Below are 24,790 nucleotides of genomic sequence, written 5' to 3'. Positions count from 1 at the left end.
CAGATAAATAGATAGATAGGAGATAGATAGATCTTAAAAAGTAGTTGTTAAAAAAAATCCAAAAGGGCTCAAATATTATACTTATTAAAACATGTTCAGTCCAAGCCAAAAATCTAGGGGCTGTTTAAGGCATCTGCACCTATAACATTACTTATATTCAGCTTAGCTCATGTACTGTATCAAGGGTCCTTGATTTTGTTCTGGTGACCAGATTAGTAAAATGTATGTATTAGAAAACAGCGAGCACATAGCGGACTATAATAACTCAGAAAGCTTATAGGTATGGCATTAAAATTGAGACCAATTACTTCGAGCCCCTTTAATTTGTAGGTTCATGAAGATATTTTTCTTTTTTTTTCTTTTGATTGAAAAGAGTGATCAAGCCTTTTATTTCTCCTAAGATTTCTTGGAATGTCTATTTCTTAGTCCTGTAATTCAAGCACTTTCCTGCCATTGTGCGATGATTGCTGCAATAGTTGTTTAAAATGTTCTTGGCTACAGTGCACATGAGGACTTGCTGTAAAGATATCTTTCTAAATTAAAAAGAAAAAAAGTAATTTAGTCCATTAAATGAGTAGGCCTTGCACTTGCTTGGACATTGCTCCGTACTAGCCATACACAGAATGGCCAGGTCCCACTAGTCTAGTGATCAGTAGTTCCATTGGAGAGACCACCTCTGATCCAATCACATATTCTGTTATTAGATCAATTATTATGTTTATGGCATAATACCCTTAGAGAAATGTAAATACATATCTTATTTCAACTTTATATTTTTTGCATTTTTTTATACCTTATATATGATATATACCTTTATACATCATATGCGCTAAAATGTGACATACCATGGTGTAATAATTGTGCCCTGTTTTATAATGTTCAGGGAGGACCTTACCATGACACACATGCAGATGATCCATCCTCTAAAGAAAACCGCCATATATATAGTGATACAGTCCCCAGACGGGTTGGCAGCTTCTACAGAGGTAAACTAATAATCATATTATTTTGTTATATGTCAGTGTAAGATGAATACAAGTCTACAAGATGGGGCCTGAATCAAACCTGCCATTGTTAATGTCCATTGCTTTCTTCCATTACAGGATGACAGTAACAGACATTAAACTGTCGCACTGATTCTGTGTCTGTTCCCATTGCCACAAATGTAAACAACATGATGAAAGCTATCTTTACTTTTGTAACAAACTTTAATGTCCTGCATGCACAACTTCATTTTTTGATACAAAAGTAAAGAAACATTGTTTACATTATTGTCCAAAAAGCAAGTAGTTTTTTTTTATTTGGAGATCTTTTCTGATGACTTTTGATGCACAAAACAGTATTTTTATCTACAGTTCCATCACCTCGGCCAGAGGGAACGTTTCATGAAAATAGCGTGTCCAACCGAAGTTCTTCACACCCAGTTGACAGCAGTTCAGGAACAAATCACTCAAAGAGACAGACTACTTTTGATCACTGGTAAGAATTAAAAAGAGACTATACCTATTACATATGACTCCTACACATTACCGTAACTATTATGCAGTTGCCCCCAGACTCCAAGGCCATGTTTATCCAGTGACGATTCTGAATTCACTACCATTCAGCCAGCATGGCCCTCTATTCACATGCTCTAGAAAAATTCCATACAGGATGGCAACTTCACCTAACATTTTAAAGCGTGCTCATTATTGCTATGGATTCTACACCAAAAAGCATGTTAATGAGGATTGCTGTTACCTGGAGTGAGATCCGGGGGCAGCGTTCCATTACCATGACAGCTGAGAGCCTCTTCAAGGCTCCCCGGCCTGTCATTACTGTGTCTCTATGAACTATGACTGCGTATAAGAATAATCGATGGATTTGACAATATACTGTAATGTATTAGTATTGCATTATATTGTATAGTGATGAGACTCCTTATGGTGGAGTGGATCTAAAAATAAAAGTTTTTAAAATAGTTTTAAAAAATTATGAAAATGAAAAAATTTTACACTTCAAATAACCTCCTTTCCCTACGGTCAGGGACTAAGAACACTCCTTAAGGAGAGAGCGCCTTTGCAGGCGTATGGAAACTTATAAGCCATTTTCGCTCCACTGGGGGATTGTGGGGAATATGCAAATCTGTTTTCCAGGATGTAAATAGGAAAACAATGCCTCTGTTTTCTGCCATCTAGGACAGTCCTCTTAAACACCATGCATGACTTTTTCAAATAACAGATGCATTGTTTTCCTGTTTACATGCTGGAAAACAGATTTGCATATTCCTCCTTTCCCTACATGACATATATAAATACATCTCTATAAGTGTCAATAGAAGCGATAGCTGATCCTGCAAAAAACAAGCCCTCACACAGCTCCAGTGGTGGAAAATAAAAAAAATGAAAGTTATGGCTCTCAGAATATGATGACACTAAAACAAATTATTTTTGCCAAATGAGTGATTTTGTTGTGCAACAGTAGACAAACATAAAAAAAAACCTGTATAAACTTGGTGTACTCAAACTGAATAAATATTATTTTTGATGCCCAATGCACTACGCAAAATATAGAACATTAAAGAAAATTATAAAACTGACTTTTTCCCCGTCCTGCTAAAAAAAGAGTTGATAAAATGTGAATAATTTTGAAGCAATTTTTTTCCCAACACAGCGCAATACAAAAGTATAACTTGTAGCACAAAAAACAATCCTTTGTATGATTATGTCGACATTACAATAAAAAAAAGTTATGGCTTTTCAAATGTGACAACATCAAAAACAAAATAGGGACAATGTCCTGAAGTATCAGACTAGGCTGCGTCCTTAATGGGCGAAATGGTGCCAATGTAAAATGTCTGCACTGGTGGGAGGCTGTGACTTGGGGGCTGGCAGCTCGTCTCTCGTCTCCAAAATTTACGGAAGCTCCACTGTAATAGAAGAGAACACAGAACAAAAAGAAAGCATATAAGCATATAAGTGATTTGTCACATGGAAAGTCAGATTTCACGAAACGCCGTTTCACTAAGCTCTCACATGACTCTAATTTGCATAACCACACCCATTCTACTTAGCCACACCCTCATGCCATAACAGATCTGGATTGTAATGATGTATCACATCCTGTGGTCAAAGGACCTGACTCTTCAGCGTCAGACGTCACCCAGATGACTCTTCATAAGATCAAGGCCGAAAAAACTCATGACAGGTTCTTCCTTAAGTTGCCATGAGTACACAGCACTGGAGATGTCATTGCTCTTAATACATGGATATTTAAATGTTAGATGTTAAAGGGTTTGTTCAGTTTCAGACTAATTTTCGGAGACAAATGTTATTGTTTGTAAAATGAAAAATTAGACATTTTTCCAATATACTTCCTGTATCAATTACTTGTAGTTTTCTAGATCTCTTCTTGCTGTCATTCATTCTGCTTACAGTAGATAAAAATCAGTCCATGGTCATGTGATATACAGTCCATGGTCATGTGATACACAGTCCATGGTCATGTGATGAACACACAGGCGCACAGCTCCTTACAGTCATAACATAGTAATCAGGCATCTGCCTGTTAACGAGCTGTGCACCTGTCTCTTGATCACATGACCATGGACTGTACATCACATGACCTTGGATTGTATATCACATGACCATGGACTGAGCTTTATCCACTATAAGTAAAGGATGACAACAAGCAAAGATCTAGAAAACCATGAATAATTGATACAGAAAGTATATTGGAAAATTGTAGAACTTTGATTATACAAACAATAACCATTGCCTCTCAATATATTTCTGAACCTGGACAACCCCTTTAAATCCATCTTTTCACTTTTTTATGGGTCTGACTCTGTTAAAGAGGACCTTTCACCTCCTGGGGCACATTCAGTGTAATACACCGCTAGAAAGCCGACAGTGCACTGAATTCAGCGCTCTATTGGCTTTCACGCTCTGTGCCCCGCTGAAAAGCTATCAGAGAGAAGACCGCTTCCCCTACTCCTGATAATACTCATCCATAGACGAGCACGGGGGGAGGCGTTCCTCACCTCTTAGCCTCATGGCTGGGCAGTAAGGTACGCCTCCTCTCACAGTGCAGCACTATAGATGCTACGGTGAATAAGGGCGTTCCTGACTGTCAGAAACTCCCTTCTGACAGTGAAGAGCTACATTACCGGCACCGATAGCTCTTCACCAGGGGCACAGAACGTGAAAGCCGAATTCAGCGCAGTGTCAGCTTTCTAGCGGTATATAAAACCGCATGTGCACCAGGAGGTGAAAGGTCCTCTTGAAGTGTTCTTCATATTTCTCTGAAAAATGATGATCTACAGCATCCTGTTTAGAAGGATGTGACTCACTAGAACATCTGTTGCATTGCTTACGTGTCCCCTCGTACTTCTTTTTGCCATTCTTTCACTGTAGTCTTGGATATATCCTCCTTAATCACTGGTTATAGTGGGTGTATTTTTCCATTTTTCACTGTAGACACAGCTATAATAGATATCAACACAGATATCTATTTGCAGGGGCATCTTGATACCTTGAGTAGCGTCTATACACTCCATATGTAGTTCTTTGTTGTTTTCCATAAAATACAATTCACTTTTGTTTGGTAGATCTAGCTCCCAAACCTGGTCACGTTTGGTCCCTCAGCTGCCCCTAAAGGTGACAGCAGGTATATTTCAGCCCTGGAGCTCCACCACTGGGGGAATGAAGGGAAACAATATGCCAACTATTTCCTTTTTGCGACCCTCACAATTGTATAATACACAGTCCAGTCACATTAATGTGACCACCTGTCAAAATCCAGAATAACCACCTTTATCAGAGCAGACCGCTGCGAGACGTGCAGGAAGAGAGGGGATGTTGTGATGATGTTCACTGGGATGTTGAGCCATGCTGACTCCAGTGCCGTGTCTAGTTGCGCTAGGTTATGCGGTTGAGCATCCATGGCCCGAAAAACCCCATTGAGGTGGTCCCACAGATTCTCAATAGGGTTCAAGTCCGGGGAATTGGCTGGCCAAGGGAGTACAGTAAACTCATCCTGGTGCTCCTCGAACCACGCACGTACACTGTGAGCTTTGACACGTCGCATTGTCCTGCTGGTAGATGCCATCATCCTGAAGAAAAACTATTTGCTCCAGGGGTGAACATGGTCCGCAAGGATAGATGCATACTTGTGTTGATCCATCGTGCCTTCCACAATGATGAGTGCACCCAGATGGCTGATGACACGTATCTTCTGAGATTGGTTATTTAATGACAGTGGTCACATTAATGTGACTGGACTATGTACTAAATAATATGGAGTGTCCCGTGTGTTTTGTATCTTTGCTATTTCTAACAAAATGATTCCTTGATCCTTATAGTACTGCAGAGGAAGCACATACAATTATTGTGGGGTCCTAGAATGTTGTGCACTTGTGTCTGAGGCCCTGTGCAGATGGAGGAATCCAAACCTGAAAATTTGGTCTATACACCAGACAGATTTCTTGGTCTGAACTTTAGTGACCTGAGATATAGGATTCTAGGAGTCCCTGCCTCGCCGCAACTTCACAGTCCCATGCTGTTTCTACCATAGAAGTGCCTCGGAGTGGTAGGGACTTCAAGCATTCTCCAGCTTAAGTTTGGGTTGGGAAATCTGGACAATGTACATAACATCTTTTCCAGTTCGGACTAGTCTATGTGTATGAAGCCCGAGTTGATAAGTTCACCACTGCTCACCATTGCCGCTCACTACATAAATCCATATGCAGCTAGTTCCCCCTAGTGGTGACCATGCAGTTAAAATGGTAGAATTTATCAAGTTTGATATACTTTAGAAGAATTTTAAACCTAAAAACGATAGTTATTAACTAGATATGATAATTTCTTAAGCTCAGTAGGGTTCTCATTGGACGGTGGGACATGTTGGTCCCTATGATTTTTCTATAGATTCTTGGTTTTGTCTTCATAAAATGTATATGATATTTTTATGTGGGGTTGCGATGACCATGTAGTAATGCTCCATTATGAATGGAGATATGAGTGGTAACTAAGTTACGTACTATTTAATATTACTAATTGTTCTTGGTAACATAGTCATTATCCATGTAGATCATTTATACCTATGAATTTTATATAATATTCCCACAGATATGCTTTGAAATGGTGTTCTAGGTTCGGAGTGTCCTAAAAATAAAAAATAATTGGAAAGGAGCAGTGTTAAGAAATGTGATCAAGTCCTCACTGCCAGCGCCAATCTCATCCGCGTTATTAAATCACAAGTCATAATAGCAGCTCCCTGTAGAGTTGGACAAAAAGGTGCACTACCTACATCTGCTCCGTGCTTTATTATTTATTGCAGCTCTGCTCTCGCGGCGCCCTCGCCTGATGAATTTAAACAAGTGGAGCTCAGATAATCTGTGTGTTTCCCTGCGTTAGGAGAGGAAGCTTCAGAATGAGGTCACTGGTTGTGACTCTTAGCAGTCATTACTCTTGGGATTCCTGCTATAGCTGCTGAGTTAATGCTGTGAATAATTGAACATGCTATCATTTCTAAAACTCTGGTATATTTCTAGAATAAGTCAGCGTCAGGTTGTTAAACTGCTTAAAGGTGCAGTCCAGTAGACCCCTAACAAGGGCTGTGTTTTGCACAAAGCTAAACAGCTTTATATTCGTTACTGGAGAAACAATGACGTGTAAGCAGAATGAGCTACTGCAGTAGAAAAGCAGAAGATTCCCATGTATTACATATCCTACAATATGAGAAGATGAAAGATTGCCATGTACCTGCAGGTCTCACCTGCAGGAATAAGCAGAGTGGAATTTGGATGATTTTCTGGAAATGGAAGTCAATGAGTGGCAAGAACCTGATGCTGCATAATGTTAAAGGAACAATTGGCTGTTAAATGTACATCCTAGCCCTGGGGTTCCAAGACTTTTGTCTACTTGGGCCTTACTGTCCAGTCCATGGTGACGCTAGGGTCTCACCAGTGAACAATTACCAAAATCTAGAGCCAAAAAAGTACAACTGTGCAGCACACACATTATCCCCAAGGAGCACCAACCAAGCATCATCATAAAGCACACCTACCTTTAACTGCTCCAAACACTACACTTGATGCATTAAATGAACAGTTGTAGCAGCCTTTAACTTGACATACAGCGCACAATGCTCCTCCTCAGGAATGATATGTATCATAGTGTAGCACCACTGGAGCCATTATTGTCCTGCTTCCCACACTTCACCCACTGGCAGCAGCATTGTTTCTATTCCAACTCCTCCCCACTGGCAGCAGCATTGTTTCTATTCCGGCTCCTCCCCACTGGCAGCAGCATTGTTTCTATTCCGGCTCCTCCCCACTGGCAGCAGCATTGTTTCTATTCCAACTCCTCCCCACTGGCAGCAGCATTGTTTCTATTCCGGCTCCTCCCCACTGGCAGCAGCATTGTTTCTATTCCGGCTCCTCCCCACTGGCAGCAGCATTGTTTCTATTCCAGCTCCTCCCCACTGGCAGCAACATTGTTTTTATTCCGACTCCTCCCCACTGGCAGCAGCATTGTTTCTATTCCGACTCCTCCCCACTGGCAGCAGCATTGTTTCTATTCCAGCTCCTCCCCACTGGCAGCAGCATTGTTTTTATTCCGACTCCTCCCCACTGGCAGCAGCATTGTTTCTATTCCGACTCCTCCCCACTGGCAGCAGCATTGTTTCTATTCCAGCTCCTCCCCACTGGCAGCAGCATTGTTTCTATTCCGACTCCTCCCCACTGGCAGCAGCATTGTTTTTATTCCGACTCCTCCCCACTGGTAGCAGCATTCTTTCTATTCCAGCTCCTCCCCACTGGCAGCAGCATTGTTTCTATTCCGACCCCTCCCCACTGGCAGCAGCATTGTTTCTATTCCAGCTCCTCCCCACTGGCAGCAGCATTGTTTCTATTCCGACTCCTCCCCACTGGTAGTAGCATTGTTTCTATTCCAGCTCCTCCCCACTGGCAGCAGCATTGTTTCTATTCCAGCTCCTCCCCACTGGCAGCAGCATTGTTTCTATTCCGACTCCTCCCCACTGGTAGTAGCATTGTTTTTATTCTGGCTCCTCCCCACTGGCAGCAGCATTGTTTCTATTCTGACTCCTCCCAACTGGCAGCAGCATTCTTTCTATTCCAGCTCCTTCCCACTGGCAGCAGCATTGTTTCTATTCCGACTCCTCCCCACTGGCAGCAGCATTGTTTCTATTCCAGCTCCTCCCCACTGGCAGCAGCATTGTTTCTATTCCGACTCCTCCCCACTGGTAGTAGCATTGTTTCTATTCCAGCTCCTCCCCACTGGCAGCAGCATTGTTTCTATTCCGGCTCCTCCCCACTGGCAGCAGCATTGTTTTTATTCCGACTCCTCCCCACTGGTAGTAGCATTCTTTCTATTCCAGCTCCTCCCCACTGGCAGCAGCATTGTTTCTATTCCAGCTCCTCCCCACTGGCAGCAGCATTGTTTCTATTCCGACTCCTCCCCACTGGTAGTAGCATTGTTTCTATTCCAGCTCCTCCCCACTGGCAGCAGCATTGTTTCTATTCCGACTCCTCCCCACTGGTAGTAGAATTGTTTCTATTCCGACTCTTCCCCACTGGCAGCAGCATTGTTTTTATTCTGGCTCCTCCCCACTGGCAGCAGCATTGTTTCTATTCTGACTCCTCCCAACTGGCAGCAGCATTGTTTCTATTCCAGCTCCTCCCCACTGGCAGCAGCATTGTTTCTATTCCGACTCCTCCCCACTGGTAGTAGCATTGTTTCTATTCCGGCTCCTCCCCACTGGCAGCAGCACTGTTTCCATTCTACCCCGATCCCACCAACAGTAGTTGCATGCCTTACTCCTTTAGAAATTCTGTTCTTGGCAAAACTGGTGTTGTATTGCCTGTTAGGCTCAATTGGATTTGTGTGCGAGGCCCAGTTTAGTTCATTTATTAGTAACTAGCTGGTACCCGCGACTTCGTCTGCGGTGGTTGTAGCAGTGGGTATATACAGGCGTGGGTAAGGTTTTCGTAGTGTGTATAAGGTATGGGATATGAAATGTAACTTTGTATCTTGATTTTGCTGGGATTCAGAGAATACGTGAGACTTTTGTCTTGAAGTTACTTTGTATTTGAGCTGCTATATATACGGTGTTGTGAGAAACTTTACATAGTGACTTTGGGACAGAAGTATTTGAAGTTAACCCTTTCCCGCCGATGGCATTTTTTGATTTTGGTTTTTCATTTTTGACTCCCCTCCTTCTAAACCCCATAACTTTTTTATTTCTCCGCTCCCAGAGCCATATGAGGTCTTAATTTTTCCTGGGACAAATTTTTCTTCATGATGCCACCATTATTTATTCTATATAATGTACTGGGAAGCAGGGAAAAAATTCTGAATGGGGTGGATTTGAAGAAAAAATGCATTTCTGCGACTTTCTTAGGGGCTTTGGTTTTACAGCGTTCACTGTGCAACCAAAATGACATGTCCCCTGTATTGTGTGTTTCGTTACGATGCTGGTGATACCAAATTTCTATGGTTTTATTTACATTTTGACCCCTTAAAAAAATCCAAAACTGTGTTTAAAACATTTTTTTTTTTAAAAGTTGTCATATTCCGACAGCTGTAACTTTTTTATACGTGCGTGTACGGGGATGTATAGGGCGTCTTTTTTTGCGGGGTCGGGTGTACTTTTTAGTTCTACCATTTTCGGGAAATGTTATTGCTTTGATCACTTTTTAATCCAATTTTTATCAGAATCAAAACAGTGAAAAAACTGCGGTTTGGCACTTTTGAGCATTTTTCCCGCTACGGCGTTTACCGAACAGGAAAAATATTTGTATAGCTTTGTAGAGCGGGTGATTTCGGACGCGGGGATACCTAACATGTATGTGTTTCACAGTTTTTAACTACTTTTATATGTGTTCTAGGGAAAGGGGGGTGATTTGAATTTTTAATCCTTTTTATTTGTTTTTATATTTTTTTAAAAAAAAAAAAAATTTTTGCATTTATTAGACTTCCTAGGGGTATTGACATGGGTGGGCGGTGTCGCGGATTGTCAGAGCGGTGGGGGTCGGCAAACATGGCTGCTACGGAGCGTTAAAGAGAGCCTCCTGGAGTATCGTTAAGGGGAGGGGCAAAGTGGTAAAGTATATGTATATGAGATTGTGTGGGGTTAGGGGCGAGGCTGCAGAGGGCAATATGAATTTTGTGGCTTGCTATGGTCCAAAGTGTGTGAGATTGCAGAAATGGTGGTGTGAGTTTGGGTTTTGTGGGGGTCCTGGCACAAACGTATGTGCGCTGTTGTGACGAAAAGTAGCCTATTGCGCAATCGGGTGTATTAACTATGTTTGTGGAAAATTTCAGCCAAATCGGTCGAGCGGGTTTTGCGTGATTGAGGAACAAACATCCAAACATCCAAACACACAAACCCACAAACATCCAAACTCACAAACTTTCACATTTATAATATTAATAGGATCTGTAGTTTGGTTTTCCCCACTAAATATCTGTTAACTGGAAACCACATTTAGAAGGTTGAATAGAGGAGAAACAGGTGGGAGAGAGCAGAGGGGTGCACGGCCAAATCCAAATGATGGGTGACTTATTGTAGACCAGATTTCTTACTGTCCTTTGACCTCTTAGGGCTAGTTCACACGTGAACTGCCCGCGCGGGTTTTGACAGAGAGAGAGACGCGGCGAGCCACGTCTCTCTCTTGTCAAAACCCGCCCGCCGCGACCATCGCTGTCGCGGCTTAACCGTCTGCTGTCGGCTCAAATGAATGAGCCGACATAGGAGGGAGCTGCCGGGGGCGGAAGCCGCGCGGCTGAGCCCGCGCGGCTTCCGCCTGAAGAAAGGACATGTCCTTTCTTTTCGCCGCTAGCAGCAGCTCGCCGCTAGCGGAGAACAGAAGCCCGGCGGTCTCCATAGACCACCATTATAAGGGGAGGTTTTGGACGCGAAATCCGCTGTCAAAAACCTCCCCTTATACTCACGTGTGAACTAGCCCTTAATCTTATGAAATATGAAGAACTTATCATTATTACCAAAATAGGTGCATGAGACTCAAATCTGGACTGGAAGTAACATCAATGAATGCAGCACAAAAAACTTATTCAAAGATATATAAATTTATAAACAGGACAAACTAAGTGAGTGACGCAGGACACGATGTGACTACTACAAGCGGCAGAGAATTCTCTTAATAATGGACCCAATGTAATTAAGTAAAAGTGATTGAACATGACTGATCTTCTGTGACTTTGTAACTGAATGTACAATGACATAAAAATACCTGCAGTTTAATACATATGTTTTTTTCTATAGGAAAGCAACAGAAAAAAGCCATTCAGAACAAATTAAAGATAAGGAAAAGCAAAGTTTTTTCCGAGTCATAAAAAAGAAAAAGAAGAAGTCCCAAGCTGTGAGTTCATTGTATTGTATATTATTCATGTTTGCTTTCTATATGAACAGTTGTTTGTGGCTACAACTAGCTGTGGGAAGGTAACCTTGCGAAAGATTAGAGTAAATCGAGTGTTGTGAAAGAAATTGGAAAACAGTGGGTTACACTTATTCACGCAAAAAGTGTCTGTATCCATACTTGTGATGTGAGAATGGGACTTGCAATATTAGACTTCATGTAAACATCAGAGCCTTGTAGTGTTACACGGAGTTCCCTGCTGTGTTGTGCTATGGAGCTATAGGAACCCCGTGTGTCACCGTATGTGGCTTTTTGTGTCTTCAGATGTCAGAGATTGTCTATCCTAGGAGCAATGCTTCTACAATGAACTACCTCTGTAATAAGGCATCTGATGGAACAAGTCGCATTTCTGTTTAAGGTGTATGGATTACAAAGGAAAACAAAAAGTTGTATGTCTCCATGTGAAGTTAATGTGTACAGATGTGCAGAAGTCTGTGTGCAGCAAGGTTAGGGAATGAGTTTTGTTGTGATGTTTTTGTCCTAACTAATCCTGGTTCTATGTATAATATTTTCACAATGTTCATTCTAAGGGCTCATTCACACGGAGTAAATGCTAGCTTATTCTGAACGTAAAACACGTTCAGAATAAGCGGCGTATAAAGCAGCTCCATTCATTTCTATGGGAGCCGGCATACGAGCGCTCCCCATAGAAATGAATGGGCTGCTTCTTTCACTCCGAGCAGTTCCATTGAAGTGAATGGGAAGTGCCTTCGTGTACGCTCCAGCATGACACAGGTGTAAACAGTACTCTAAAGTGGGGGCGCAGGGCCTTTTGACCCATAGTGACGCCACCCTATTGAATTGTGTTTAGTAATGTATCTTGTAATTGACAGTCTTATCATTCAGGTACACCATTGATGTTCTATTTTATTTCCCTGCTTACATCTAATTTTCTTATTTTTGCCACCCTCAGTATTTCTAGCTAAAAATGCAGGATAAGGTCCAATAGATCTGAGTTACTTGCCACACATGGAAACCCTACAGCTTCATTTGAGGCTTTTTGTAATATTAAAGTGGCTGTCCAGGGCTTAGCAAAGTGGATACTGATCCACCTATTAACAAGATGGGTCATCAGTATCAGATTGATCAGGGTCCGACACCTGAACCTCATGCCAATCAACTGTTTCTCTTGCCATAAGCCATATATTGGGTATACAGCCAGAATCAGTTCTGCTCCTATTCAAGTGAATGGAAGTGGAGTTACAGTTCTCGGGGCTTCGTACACTCTGTACAGCTTGATGAAATTTAGCGGTTGCCTTTGGAGCTGGAGTTCTGTTCCCATTCACTTGAGTAGGAGCAGAGCTGGTAGTGGCCGTATACTTTGTATATAGCTTCTGGAGGACAAAACAGCCGATTGGCACGTCTCAAGGTGTCGGACTCCGACCAATATGATATTAATGACCTATCCTGTGGATTGGTCATCAGTATCCAACTTTGCAAGGTCCTGGACTTTATTGCACTGTGTTTTACAAGTTTTCTTGGTCTCACCGAGATATTTGAAGCTGCATTGTTTTGATTATATAAATAATGCTTTAGGATACCTGGTATCGATGCCTGACTGCATATTCCTCCGTATGTCAAACACGGTAGATGTTATGCTCATAATGGATTGTGGAATTTAAGAGGTTAAATTACCAGAATCAGACTTTCCTACCATTTTGATGGTTAATGCTAGTGCACAGTTGTGTGTTCCTAACAGAGTCACAATGACAAATATATCCATTATTGAATAGAATAAAGAGGACTTGTGACCATACCTCAAAATCCCAGTGACATACATCATCTGATAGCGAACAGGGCTGATATCTTTGGAACATCTGAAAATCAAAATGTTGCTGTTGACACCGCTTATCAGATGTCTTAAGAGGCGTAACTTGAAGCTGCTGGACCACAATGCAAAATCTTCAATGGGGCCAGTACCTAGCATAGTATGGTATAATGATATATTTTATGTGACAGAGGGACCGTGGCACCCCTTTCCTCCATGGTTCAGGGACCTGCCAGTGCACCCAATATAGCTATGCCCTTGATATCATTGTACTTTTGAGACCTGATGACATGTCCTCTTTAAGCACAAGCTAGAAACAAATATATTCTTTTATGGACATTACAATGTTATTTATTACAGTTGACCTCATCTTTGTTAAATCACTGTACTCAACCTATGGTAGTGGTGAGATCCTTCAGCAGGGAGGATAATAACCTGTTATTTCTTATACAAGAGTATTCAATTACTGCCAAAAAAATTGACATTCTGGTTTGCCTGATACATTCATATAAGTGGACATATTGTATAATCTAACTCATGAAATGCTATAGAGGTCACCTGATAAGTCTAAGCATTAACAATGCTGCATGCTATTAGCGTATTTGTATCTTATATTGCAGACACAATCCACAGATCCTGAAAAACCGAACATCAAGAAAAGCCTCTTCCCACTTTTTAGTTCAAAGAACAATTTAAAGCGTAGCTCTTCTTTGAAAAAGTTGCCTGTAGTCAATCTGCCGATGGTATTATTTTCTTTAACTACGCTGGCAATAAAACATTAATACTCTCCCATCACATGAAACAGCATGGATATGGGCTGTCAAGAGGGTTTCTTTCTGTTTCCAACTTCCTGATCTTACCACTCTTTGACAGAACCTTTACAGGACCAGATGGAGCAAGATGTACTAATTAACAAAATAAAAGATGCCCATCTTCATGGCATAGCCACAGTTGGCAGCTTACTTCCACTACGCCGCCGCCAAGCACATTACATGATATTTTACATTACATCTCTGGAATGTTAACATGCTGCAGTACAAAAAGATTAAACCTCTTCATTCCTTGTAACAGATTCACTTGTTGTATCCTATGACTGCTGTTCAGTGGGTACGTCATGTCAAAACCCAAACTGATACTAATAGAGACCTTATAAATATGTGGAAAATTCCTCTCCAGATAAAACTCTTCTCAGAACTTCCCAACAAGAGTGAGATAACGTAGCACCTCCTAATATTTGCAGCACCAGATATCATCATTCTAGGGAAGGAGTACACTGTCTACCAATAGGTATTTGGACCCCTTTGGAATAGAAAAACAACATTTATTCATATTCAATACTTGGTAGATCCCAGCAGATGCTTCCTTATGGATGGTATTGATCGACACAATACTCCCGGATACCTTTTGATACTCCTGATGTATGTGATCCATTGGTTGGGTGCGGTTCTTCTGAATTTCTCTGGCCAGTACTCGTCGGTCTCTAATATCTCCCAGTTTCGGGGGTCTGCCGACTCGGGGCACATTCCAACAATCACTGTTCACCTTCCACTTCGTAATCACATAGGCCACTCTCGATTTTGGTTAGTTCAGTTTGCTTGCTATGTCCCTTAAGGATCCACCATTTCTGTGGTACCTGACAATTACCCCTTTCTCGAAATCGGGCCAGCTCTGCACTTCGTGGCATCTTGCATGCGACTAATGCCAATGCTGTTTCATACACAATATTTAACAGCGGAAGGCGTGACACCGCAGATATTTTCATTTGCTTGGGTGTCCAAATACTTATTGGTAGACAGTGTATTCGGAGCTTGGCATCGACTCCTATCCCTTTAAAAAGAGGGTTCAGTGTTTTATTAGGCTTTTTCTACAAATGAAGCTGTATACATTGGGAGGGGGGTGATTGATTAAGTCTGGCTTCGGGCAGGGACTGGTATAGATTTTAGGTATAATTCATGCCACCTTTCACTAAATAGGATAGCCCAAGGCATCCCTGTCTCTTTCCGTCCATGTTTTTTTAGACAGTGGCTAGCGGGGAGCAGAAAGTGCAAAGTGATGTATCTTTGGCTCAAAAAAGGTGTGCCAACTACACTAAAACACTGGTGTAAACGGATTAGTTTTAGTAAATCCCCCCCATTTTGTCCACAAGATGGTATATCTGCGATGAAGCCATGGTATACATTCCCTAGTTAAGTCCCTTCGACATGTCTAAAAGGGTAACTGATTTTGGGACATATTTGTACTTTCATCATTTCAGAATATACTTTAGTAACTGCCAAAAAATGTTTGGTACCCACATTCTAAAAAGTGAAGTCATTCATCAGTATGGTGTTACTGTACTATCATATTCTTAAGTGCACCTCCCTGTATCAATGATCCATATTATTTATTGTATAATTCACTTATACGACTATATGTTTTGTATTGCAGCATCAGCATATCTCTTACATATCCATCAAACAGATAATGCATGTAGAGAGGGGCACATCTGTCATATTCTTACATTTCTGGTGCTGTAACAGAAATTACAATTCTGCGATATACAGTGAACTTGTCCATACAATTTACATTAAATATACCTAACCTTAAAATAAATTACTGGTTTGGAGATACACGTGCTAATATATAAGGAAAATGCATTGCCTGGTGTTCTTTAATATACTGTGTTCTTTAATAAGATTGTCCAACTCATAATTTTATTATTTGACGGTCTGCTGATGGGCCCTTAAACATAAAGCAATTTTCATCTCTCCCTCGGGCTCTATTTCCAGTGCTAGCAGCTTTATTTGTCTGTATACAGGTTTGTGCTAAGGAGCGCCGCATCCACGGTGGTGACCTCTTCGTAAATGGCACATGACAGCAGTCACAAGCCCTTTGTGAAGAGGTCATCACTGAGGCCTGTGATTGGCTGCAGTGGTCCCATAATACAAACTACATATCACTGGTGTCGCTGCTGCTATAGGGCCAAGGCCTGGGAAGATGTGAGCATGTGGTTTGTTATGTTTAACGGCCCCTCAGCATCACTATAGAATAATAAATAATTGAGTTGGTCAAACCCTTTAAACTATCCATAGACTTGAGATTGCTGACTGTGGAACAGTCTCTTAATGGGAAATGTGGCTGTGGGCAATCTGCAGTGTGAAGAAAGGATCAGGCATGTTGAAATACACCAACAACTGCCATTGGTTGACAGATGACTCATGTGCAATCATCAGTCAATCCCTCTAGAGCAGACCTGGGCAAAGTCCGGCCCTCTGACTGATTCAGACCGGCCCGCACAGCTTGACTAGGGAGGCGTGTCTAGGGGGTGTGTGTTAGTGGCGGCAGAAGATGGAGACATGTGGAGTGTGTCATAAGGTATTGAGAGATGTAAGGTCAGATGCAGGGTGGAGAGAGAGAGTGTGTGTGTGTGTGTGTGTGTGTCTATATGTGTGTGTGTGTCTATATGTGTCTGTATGTGTGTGTGTGTGTGTGTGTGTGTGTGTGTGTGTGTCTATATATGTGTCTGTATGTGTGTGTGTGTCTATGTGTGTGTGTGTGTGTGTGTCTATATATGTGTGTGTGTGTGTGTGTGTGTGTGTGTGTGTGTCTATATGTGTCTGTCTATATGTGTCTCAGTAACCTAGGGGCAGAGATGGAAAGGGAATGTTATACTAGGGCAGAGATGGCAGATGAAGGGGGGGACATGAAACTGGGAGAGAGATGGAGGGGGGACATGAAATGGGGAAAATAAAGGGGGATATGAAAGGAGAATGTTATACTAGGGCAGAGATGGCAGATGGAGGGGGGGACATGAAATTGAGGGAGAAATGGAGGGGTACACATTAAACTGGGGAAAACTGGAGGGAGCATCAAACCGGGGAGGTAGCTGGAGGGGACCTGTCTGCCTCTAGTTGCCCCCAGTTTAATGTCACCCTCCAGCTACCCCTACAGTTTAATGTCTGCTTCCAGCTTCCCGATTTTAATGTCCCCCTCTAGTTGCCCCCAGTTTCATGTCCCGCTCCAGCTGTCAATTTATTGCCCCCCTCCAACTACCCCCACTGTTTAATGTCCCCCTCCAGCTGTCCCAGCTTCATGTCCCCTCTAGTTTCCACCAGTTTATTCTGGGGCACCAGGAGAGGGACTTAATACTGTGGGGCAGTTGGAAGGGAACATTATAATGTGCTGGCTTATAATGTATGGATGACTGTAGGAGGATTATACTTTGTGGGGGCACATGGAAAGATGATTGGGAATGGGTGGCATCAACGTAGAAGTGGGTGGAGCTAAATTTGCTGTGGCGCGGCCCTCTAGCATAGTTTCAATTTCTTATGCGGCCCCATGGGAAAATTAATTGCCTACCCCTGCTCTAGAGTCAAGAAGTTAGACAAATTTATTTTCTTAAAGCATTACTTTAATTCTAAAACAACTCAACTTTTCACATAGAAGTCTATGGAGAAGTGTGAAAGGTTGTCATTAGAGATGAGCGAGTAGTATTCGATTGATTTCTATAATAAAGATAAATCAGTTTTTGCATTCATCTGTACTATTGATTTATGAAAAGATGCCTTAACTTTATAAAGCTATGGGATGCCAGTAGTAGGGAAACCTTGTCCCTCAGGATTGCCTTGTAAGTCTGTTCACAGGTTAGGTTGGGATTTATGGTGTTCATTATTTTGCCTGTAGAGAGTAAGCTTAGTCCCCTGTAGACAGCTGGTGGACCACAGGGAATATAAAGTGAACCTGTCAGATGATTTCCGTAGCCCTACATAAGAGCACTACTGTATACGACAGAACGCATTTCCTTCTTATACTAGCCTGTGTACCTCCAATATATACGGTATATACACTGTGATGTTACATATAGCAAGCAGCATACATTTACATATCTAACTAACATGTAAAAACAAATGGTATAAATAACAATAAAACAGGTTAAAGAAGAAAAGTATTGGGCAGAATTTGTTCTTTGATAAACTTCTTGGCAAATATTCACTTGGCCAGAACACAGCACAAATACATTATGTTCCAAAAGTCATTCCTATCCAAGTTTAGGTTTTTACACTTGTTTTTATCATAAATTCTTTTAATTTTACCCATAAAATGGTATCCAATTTGCTTCTTAATCACTCCGTCCTTTGCTTAAGACTAACAGCATGTAAATGCTTTGGGAAGGGGTGAAATCTGCATGCCAAATACAGGAAATACATGGAGAAGAATGAGCAATATGTGGGCTGAAATCTACCTGAAAGGAATCTTTTTGATGATTTTGAGAACTCATTGTACCGTTGCAGTAGTGTTATTTGCTGGCTTGTTTTGGATCTGGAGCCATCATAGATTCAGTTATGATGATATCCTCATTGCCAAGTTAACTGCTACGTATATTGGTCACAAAATTAATGTGTATACTTGACCTTGATGGCTGAACACCCAGTTCTCATTCACTTTGGCCTTGCATATGCTAAAATGAGTTTTTGTCACTAAGGACACTTATCCCCTATCTGCAGAATATAGGATGAGTGTCAGATCACTGGGGATCCAAGCCCTGGGAATCCCAGGGATCCGGAGAATGGGATACCTAAAGTTTCCTTATGCCTATGCCTCCTCCATGTAAATGAAGCGCCATGACCGGTGCTCCATTCAGTTCTATTGGGTACCACAAAATTGCCATCCCGGAAGCCCCATAGAAGTGAATGAGTGGAGGTCATGGAACACACTTGCATTGAATAGGCATGGAAGATGTTTTGGCCCCCAAACACTGGGGTTAACAGCAGTTGGGCCCCCAGTAATCTGACCCATATGCTCGATCCTGTGTCTTTAATGACAAATTTTTTTTACAAGAAAATTCTGCAATAGATACTGAAATAAATGACAAAATGAACCAAAGGCCAACAAACAACGCTGCTGCTTTTGCTTTTATTCCTGTTCATATCTTAACCCTGTGTTTTATTGTGACATAGATGCCTAATACAGATGGTCAAGATCATCTCAACATACAGAAAACCTCCCACTCATCTAGTCACAAAAGCAGCCGACACAAAGAGTGGCGTCCAGACAAAATGGCAGAAATTCACTCTCATGTGAGTACCATTGTTTTAGACCGGGTTACACAGGAGGCTACCAGGTTTCTTTCTCACAGCCATAGTGTTGTGTTGCAGAATGTGCCCCCCATACCCCTGCTACCCGACCTTTCTTCTCTCCAGCATTTAGTCAGGAGAAAGTCAGGGCACCTTCGTATACATCAGTTGGCTAGCCAGCCTTGCCGAAATTACTGGGTTCTGATAAGATTGTGGGGATAACGTCTTTCCTTAGGGAGAGAGCACCTTCTCAGGTGTGTGGAGACTTATACAGCCATAGTTGCTCCTGAGAAGGTGGTCTCTCCCTACGGATAGACGTTATCCCCACAATCTGGTCTTTCAGCCTCTCACTTAAACCAAATCAATTCTCTCTAGGCTTTGCTGATGAAGTCCAAAGAGACAGAAACGGTGCCGTCCGTAGCTGAGAAATTGATTTGGTTATAACCTCGCATCATGCAGTAAAGGCTTCTGGGAAGTCGGGCATGTTGTTCAGGGTTGCTTGCTATAGAGGGCAGCATAACAGAGGCACTGTCTCCCTGTTTACATCTTGGGAGACAGATTTGCATATTCTTCCTGGGTTCTGATAATTCATTTAATATATCTAATTTATATGTATTAACTCCTCAAAAAAGTACAAAACTTTGACAATTCTTGAAGACATCATATTCTGATGCCCATAACTTATATTTCCATGTATGGGGCTACAAAAGGTGTCTTTTTTGTGGGCCCAGGTGTTCTTTTTATTTATACCATTGAGGGGAATGTCTGAAGTTTCGATTGCTTTTCTAATTATTATTAGATAACTAGCTTTTACCCGCGACTTCGTCTGCGGTGATTTGAGAATTGGGCGGACACAGACGTGTGAAACTGTAAAAGTGCTTTAAAAAGTTTGGTGGGCTAGCAAATGTGATGTGATGTGTTGTATTGTGTATATCGTGATACAGACAATGTGATGTGTTGTATTGTGTATGTCGTGATACAGACAATGTGATGTGTTGTATTGTGTATGTCGTGATACAGACAATGTGATGTGTTGTATTGTGTATGTCATGATACAGACAATGTGATGTGTTGTATTGTGTCAGACAATGTGATGTGTTGTATTGTGTCAGACAATGTGATGTGTTGTATTGTGTATGTCGTGATACAGACAATGTGATGTGTTGTATTGTGTATGTCGTGATACAGACAATGTGATGTGTTGTATTGTGTATGTCGTGATACAGACAATGTGATGTGTTGTATTGTGTATGTCGTGATACAGACAATGTGATGTGTTGTATTGTGTCAGACAATATGATGTGTTGTATTGTGTATGTCGTGATACAGACAATGTGATGTGTTGTATTGTGTCAGACAATGTGATGTGTTGTATTGTGTCAGACAATGTGATGTGTTGTATTGTGTATGTCGTGATACAGACAATGTGATGTGTTGTATTGTGTCAGACAATGTGATGTGTTGTATTGTGTATGTCGTGATACAGACAATGTGATGTGTTATATAGTGGAAAGTTATATGTAAAATGTGAGTGAGTAGAGTGAGGCTACTCCTGAGGTGGCAGTAAGGAGTGTGCAGGCAGGTTGAGGCAGGAAATGCCAGGTAGTGTGTGTGAGTCTATAGCTGGGGCTAGGAGTCCTGCTTTTGTGAGTCTCCTGCTAGGAAGCCATGTTGTTTAGTGGCACCAAAAGTAGCCTGTGACTCAATCCTAAGGGAAAACTATGTTTGTGGAAAATTGCACGCAAATCCGTCCAGGCGTTTTAGCGTGATTGAGGAACAAACATCCAAACTCACAAACATCCAAACATCCAAACACACAAACTTTCACACTTATAATATTAGTAGGATACATTCTGTTGATTTTTTTTTTCCCCCACTAAAGTGTTCACTGTATGGGGGAACTATTTTTATGTTTGTAGCGTGGGCATTTTTTTTTTTTTTTTATCATTTTTGTTTCAAATTTGAGGAAGGGATGATTTGAACTTTTTAGGAGGGGTTTTATATATTATTTTTTTTTTTTTAAAAAAACTTTTATTAGCCCCCTCCCCCCTTCCACAGGTGGCTTGAACCTGCAATCTGTAGATGACTAGTCCCTTAGGCTCCGTTCTACGTGTATCACACTGAAAGCAATAGGTAAAAAAAGCCTCTCATTGAGTTCAGTGGGTAGCGTGTGTAAGACCGAACTCATTGAAGTCAATGGGATTCTGTTTTACTGTGCTCACTCTGACACGTGTTTGCATGTCAGAATGAGCGGCGCGTTACTCCGTGTGAACGGAGCCTTAGACTGCAATACAACTTCATAGTGACCACCATATTTAAAGACCCAACATCCACCGTATTATTAGATGCACTCTTAACACAATATGAAGAGTCTTTTGTGGTACATTTTGAGTGTTGTCCTTACATGTAAAATTTATTTTTTTACTTGTTGTTACTATTATTAAATTCTTCTTAATATTTTTTACCCATATGTCACTTTTCGTCTCCAGAGTCAACCATTGAAGTCTCTGTGGAAGCTTCTGCACCCATCTTCATCTTCGAATCACTCAGTACCACCAGATCCAAGATTTCAACCTTTACCAAACCAGCCACCTAAAACCCCTTCATTCACAGAGGCCAGAATACACCCAATGAGTCAGCCTTCCAGCTCTGTCCATCGCCAGGAGCCACAGCCAAAAAGTCGATCTGGGCTGCAGATTCCAGGACAACCAGAACCTCTGTGGCATGTCTCCCCGGTAAATAGAGGAACTAGCGAGGGAGCTCCTTTCCCGGACCAGCTGGCCTCCAAGCCGGGCCAGAACGGGATGCCTTTTAACCGGACAAAAAGAACCAGATTGCCAAATTTAAATGACTTAAAAGAGACAGCTCTTTAGTCGACCCATGAGAAGAAGTCAGTGTATACATGAGATGAGTTCTGGGCGAATGATAATTTGGGGAAGGAGCGTCAAAGGATGTATAAGCGAGTACCTATAGTTATATTGAATATGTGCAATATGCTTGTGTGAGGTTACACTGTGCCGCAAACCCACCCACTAATACTTTTGTTGATTGTCCGGTTACCCGCTACCCGTTTCCTTGTGACATTAGAATGTGCAATAAAGAGATATTGTCAAGATCCAAAAGATCTCCCCAGTTCTACACAATGAAAAGAAAGTCGCCAATATATTTATATGTCACAAACGAATAGCCTTATCCAGGGAAGAAATCAATATTTTAAATACCTAATGCTGTAAAAGTGGGTTTATCCAGAGTCAGAGATTTTTAAGGAACTAACACTTCCATATTTGATATTTTTTGTAATATTTATTTAAGATTATTATCATGAAGTCATATCATTGTTACAATGTCAAGTTATTTTGAGCTGTTTAATAACATTGTGAAGCCGTACAACAGCTAAAGTAGTTTATATGAGAACTTACAGTATAACATTTATATATTGCATTAAGAGTATTATATATAAAAAAAAATCTATATATTATCTGCACACTCAGACATTTGTGTGTGTAGTTTGTTTATATGTTAAATGACTGTCATTTTTATAACTACGAGCATATAGAGAAGAAAGTATTGTTATGATGACAACTCTGCCATATTTTTATACATTTGTGCAGTATTAATGTACTTCTAATAAAAGGGAGTAAACTAGAGATGTCAGTGTGCCTGCAGCAGTGTGAATCGTGTCTGACTACAAGAGGTCTGAAGGTCAACCCGTGTCATTGTCATGTCTGCTTAGGTTATTGCTGAAAAACTCTACTTACTAAAAAGCCAGAATGACCGAATGTGAGGGGCAACGTTCCTTCTTCACAGCTGTAAAAGCATTTTGCCTTGGTAGCCAATGCTCAGCAAATGTTCATTTTCTTTCCAGTCTCATGCTGTAGGATGTAGACCAAAGATATTGAATACAATTAAGAAATTTCTACAAAACAAATTGGCAGTTCCAAATTTTTTTTTCTAGAACTGTAAACATTAAAGGGGTTATCCAGCAAAAGAAAGTGGCAAGTCAATTATTTCTTGTAGAAAATTTATATTTTTCACAGTTGGAATTGTTTAAAAATGTATTGATACAGAAATATTGCATTTACTACCCTTGATAGGCGCCCCCTGCTGTTCCCTTTAAACAGCTTAGTGCATGTCATTCCAGTGATGCTTTCACTGACTGTGCAGAGGGATGCGGCTCTCTAAGGCCTGGTTCAAATCTGCGTTCGGTATTACGTTTGGGGAGTCCCCAAGCGCACTCCCCGAACTGAATACTGAATGCAGATTTGAACCCGGCCTAACAGTGCTGCATCAATCTGACTGATGTGTGTTGTCTGTCACCTGTCTTCTCACTACCTAATGAGACAATTGGGGGAGGTCAAAGAGGAAGAAGAATGTCCAAAATATAATGGGGCTCTCTAGTGCTATCACATGCGCCTCCTTTGGATCTCACGCCAAGTTTATCCCATTCAGCGTGGCTTGGAGCGGGAAGAGGGCGCCAAGAACATTGCAAAAAAAAAAATGTCAACGCTGTACAAACTTCTGCCGGTCATTTCTACCTATGCCAGACTTTAGGAATAATGTCCGTATGGGACAATCTCTATGCATAATATTGTCTTGAATCCCCCCAAAAAGGTATTTATTTTGTATAGTTACATTGTGGATGAGGTGGGATGAAGACATTAGTCCATCAAATCCAACCTAGAACACTACAATCCCCTACAGTGTTGATCCAGAGGAAGGCAAAAAACCCCATGAGGCTTATGCCAATTGCCCCATTTCAAGGGAAAAATATTTTATTACATATCTATTTGTATCTCCTGATTATCCTATCTATCTATCTATCTATCTATCTATCTATCTATCTATCTATCTATCTACTGTATCTATCTCTTCTATCATCTATCTACTGTATCTATCTCATCTATCTATCTACTGTATCTATCTCTTCTATCTATATCTATCTATCTATCTTACTCTATCTATTTATCTATCATCTATCTATCTAATGTATCTATCTATCTCATCTATCTATCTATCTATCAATCTACTCTATTTATCTATCGGAACTTATTAATATTTGATTTTCATCAACAACCTAGAAATATAAAGATATTAAACAAAAAACACATATTAACTTATGAATATTCTATAACTTAGACCAGATTTGGCTGCTTCTGGTGCCCTTGGAAACCTTCTACTGAATAAAAACCACTACTGAAAATGAAATTATTATAATAGTATTATATCATATATTTATATATATTAAAAATCAGAAACCAAAACTAGTAGATGTATTTTTATATATCATTGTGTCCAAGAACTTAAACCACTTTGCTTTCCAAAACCTTAAAATGTTCAGGTTTTTGCCTCTCTGTTTGGGCTCCAGTCTTTCTTTAAGCTCTCTCAGCAACAATGTGCTGTATTGACATGCAACCCATATATCCAGTCAGTGGCCTTAGTGGTCACATACAATACTGAGCGATGATGCCAGAAGTGTTGTACATGACTGCCGAGGCCTCTGATGGTCTGCCATAAAGAATAGCAGGGCCA

General features: G+C 41.1%; 1 protein-coding gene across 2 annotated transcripts in view; it reads left to right on the top strand.

Moving 5' to 3' along the window:
* Positions 1-23,025, top strand: part of CDKL5 (cyclin dependent kinase like 5) — a 257,239-nt gene extending 234,214 nt beyond the window's left edge. For both annotated transcript variants that reach the window (XM_075263752.1, XM_075263751.1), the window contains exons 15-20: positions 884-986; positions 1,356-1,479; positions 11,287-11,383; positions 13,829-13,951; positions 19,145-19,264; positions 21,751-23,025. In XM_075263752.1, coding sequence (XP_075119853.1) covers positions 884-986; positions 1,356-1,479; positions 11,287-11,383; positions 13,829-13,951; positions 19,145-19,264; positions 21,751-22,134 — 951 coding nt within the window. In that variant the 3' untranslated portion in view covers positions 22,135-23,025. The remainder of the gene's footprint in view (positions 1-883; positions 987-1,355; positions 1,480-11,286; positions 11,384-13,828; positions 13,952-19,144; positions 19,265-21,750) is intronic.
* The last annotated feature ends 1,765 nt before the right edge of the window (positions 23,026-24,790 follow it).

This window comes from Leptodactylus fuscus, chromosome 2 (assembly GCF_031893055.1).
Source record: "Leptodactylus fuscus isolate aLepFus1 chromosome 2, aLepFus1.hap2, whole genome shotgun sequence".
Classification (NCBI taxonomy): Eukaryota; Metazoa; Chordata; class Amphibia; order Anura; family Leptodactylidae; genus Leptodactylus; species Leptodactylus fuscus.
This window is presented reverse-complemented; position numbering and strand designations above follow the sequence as displayed.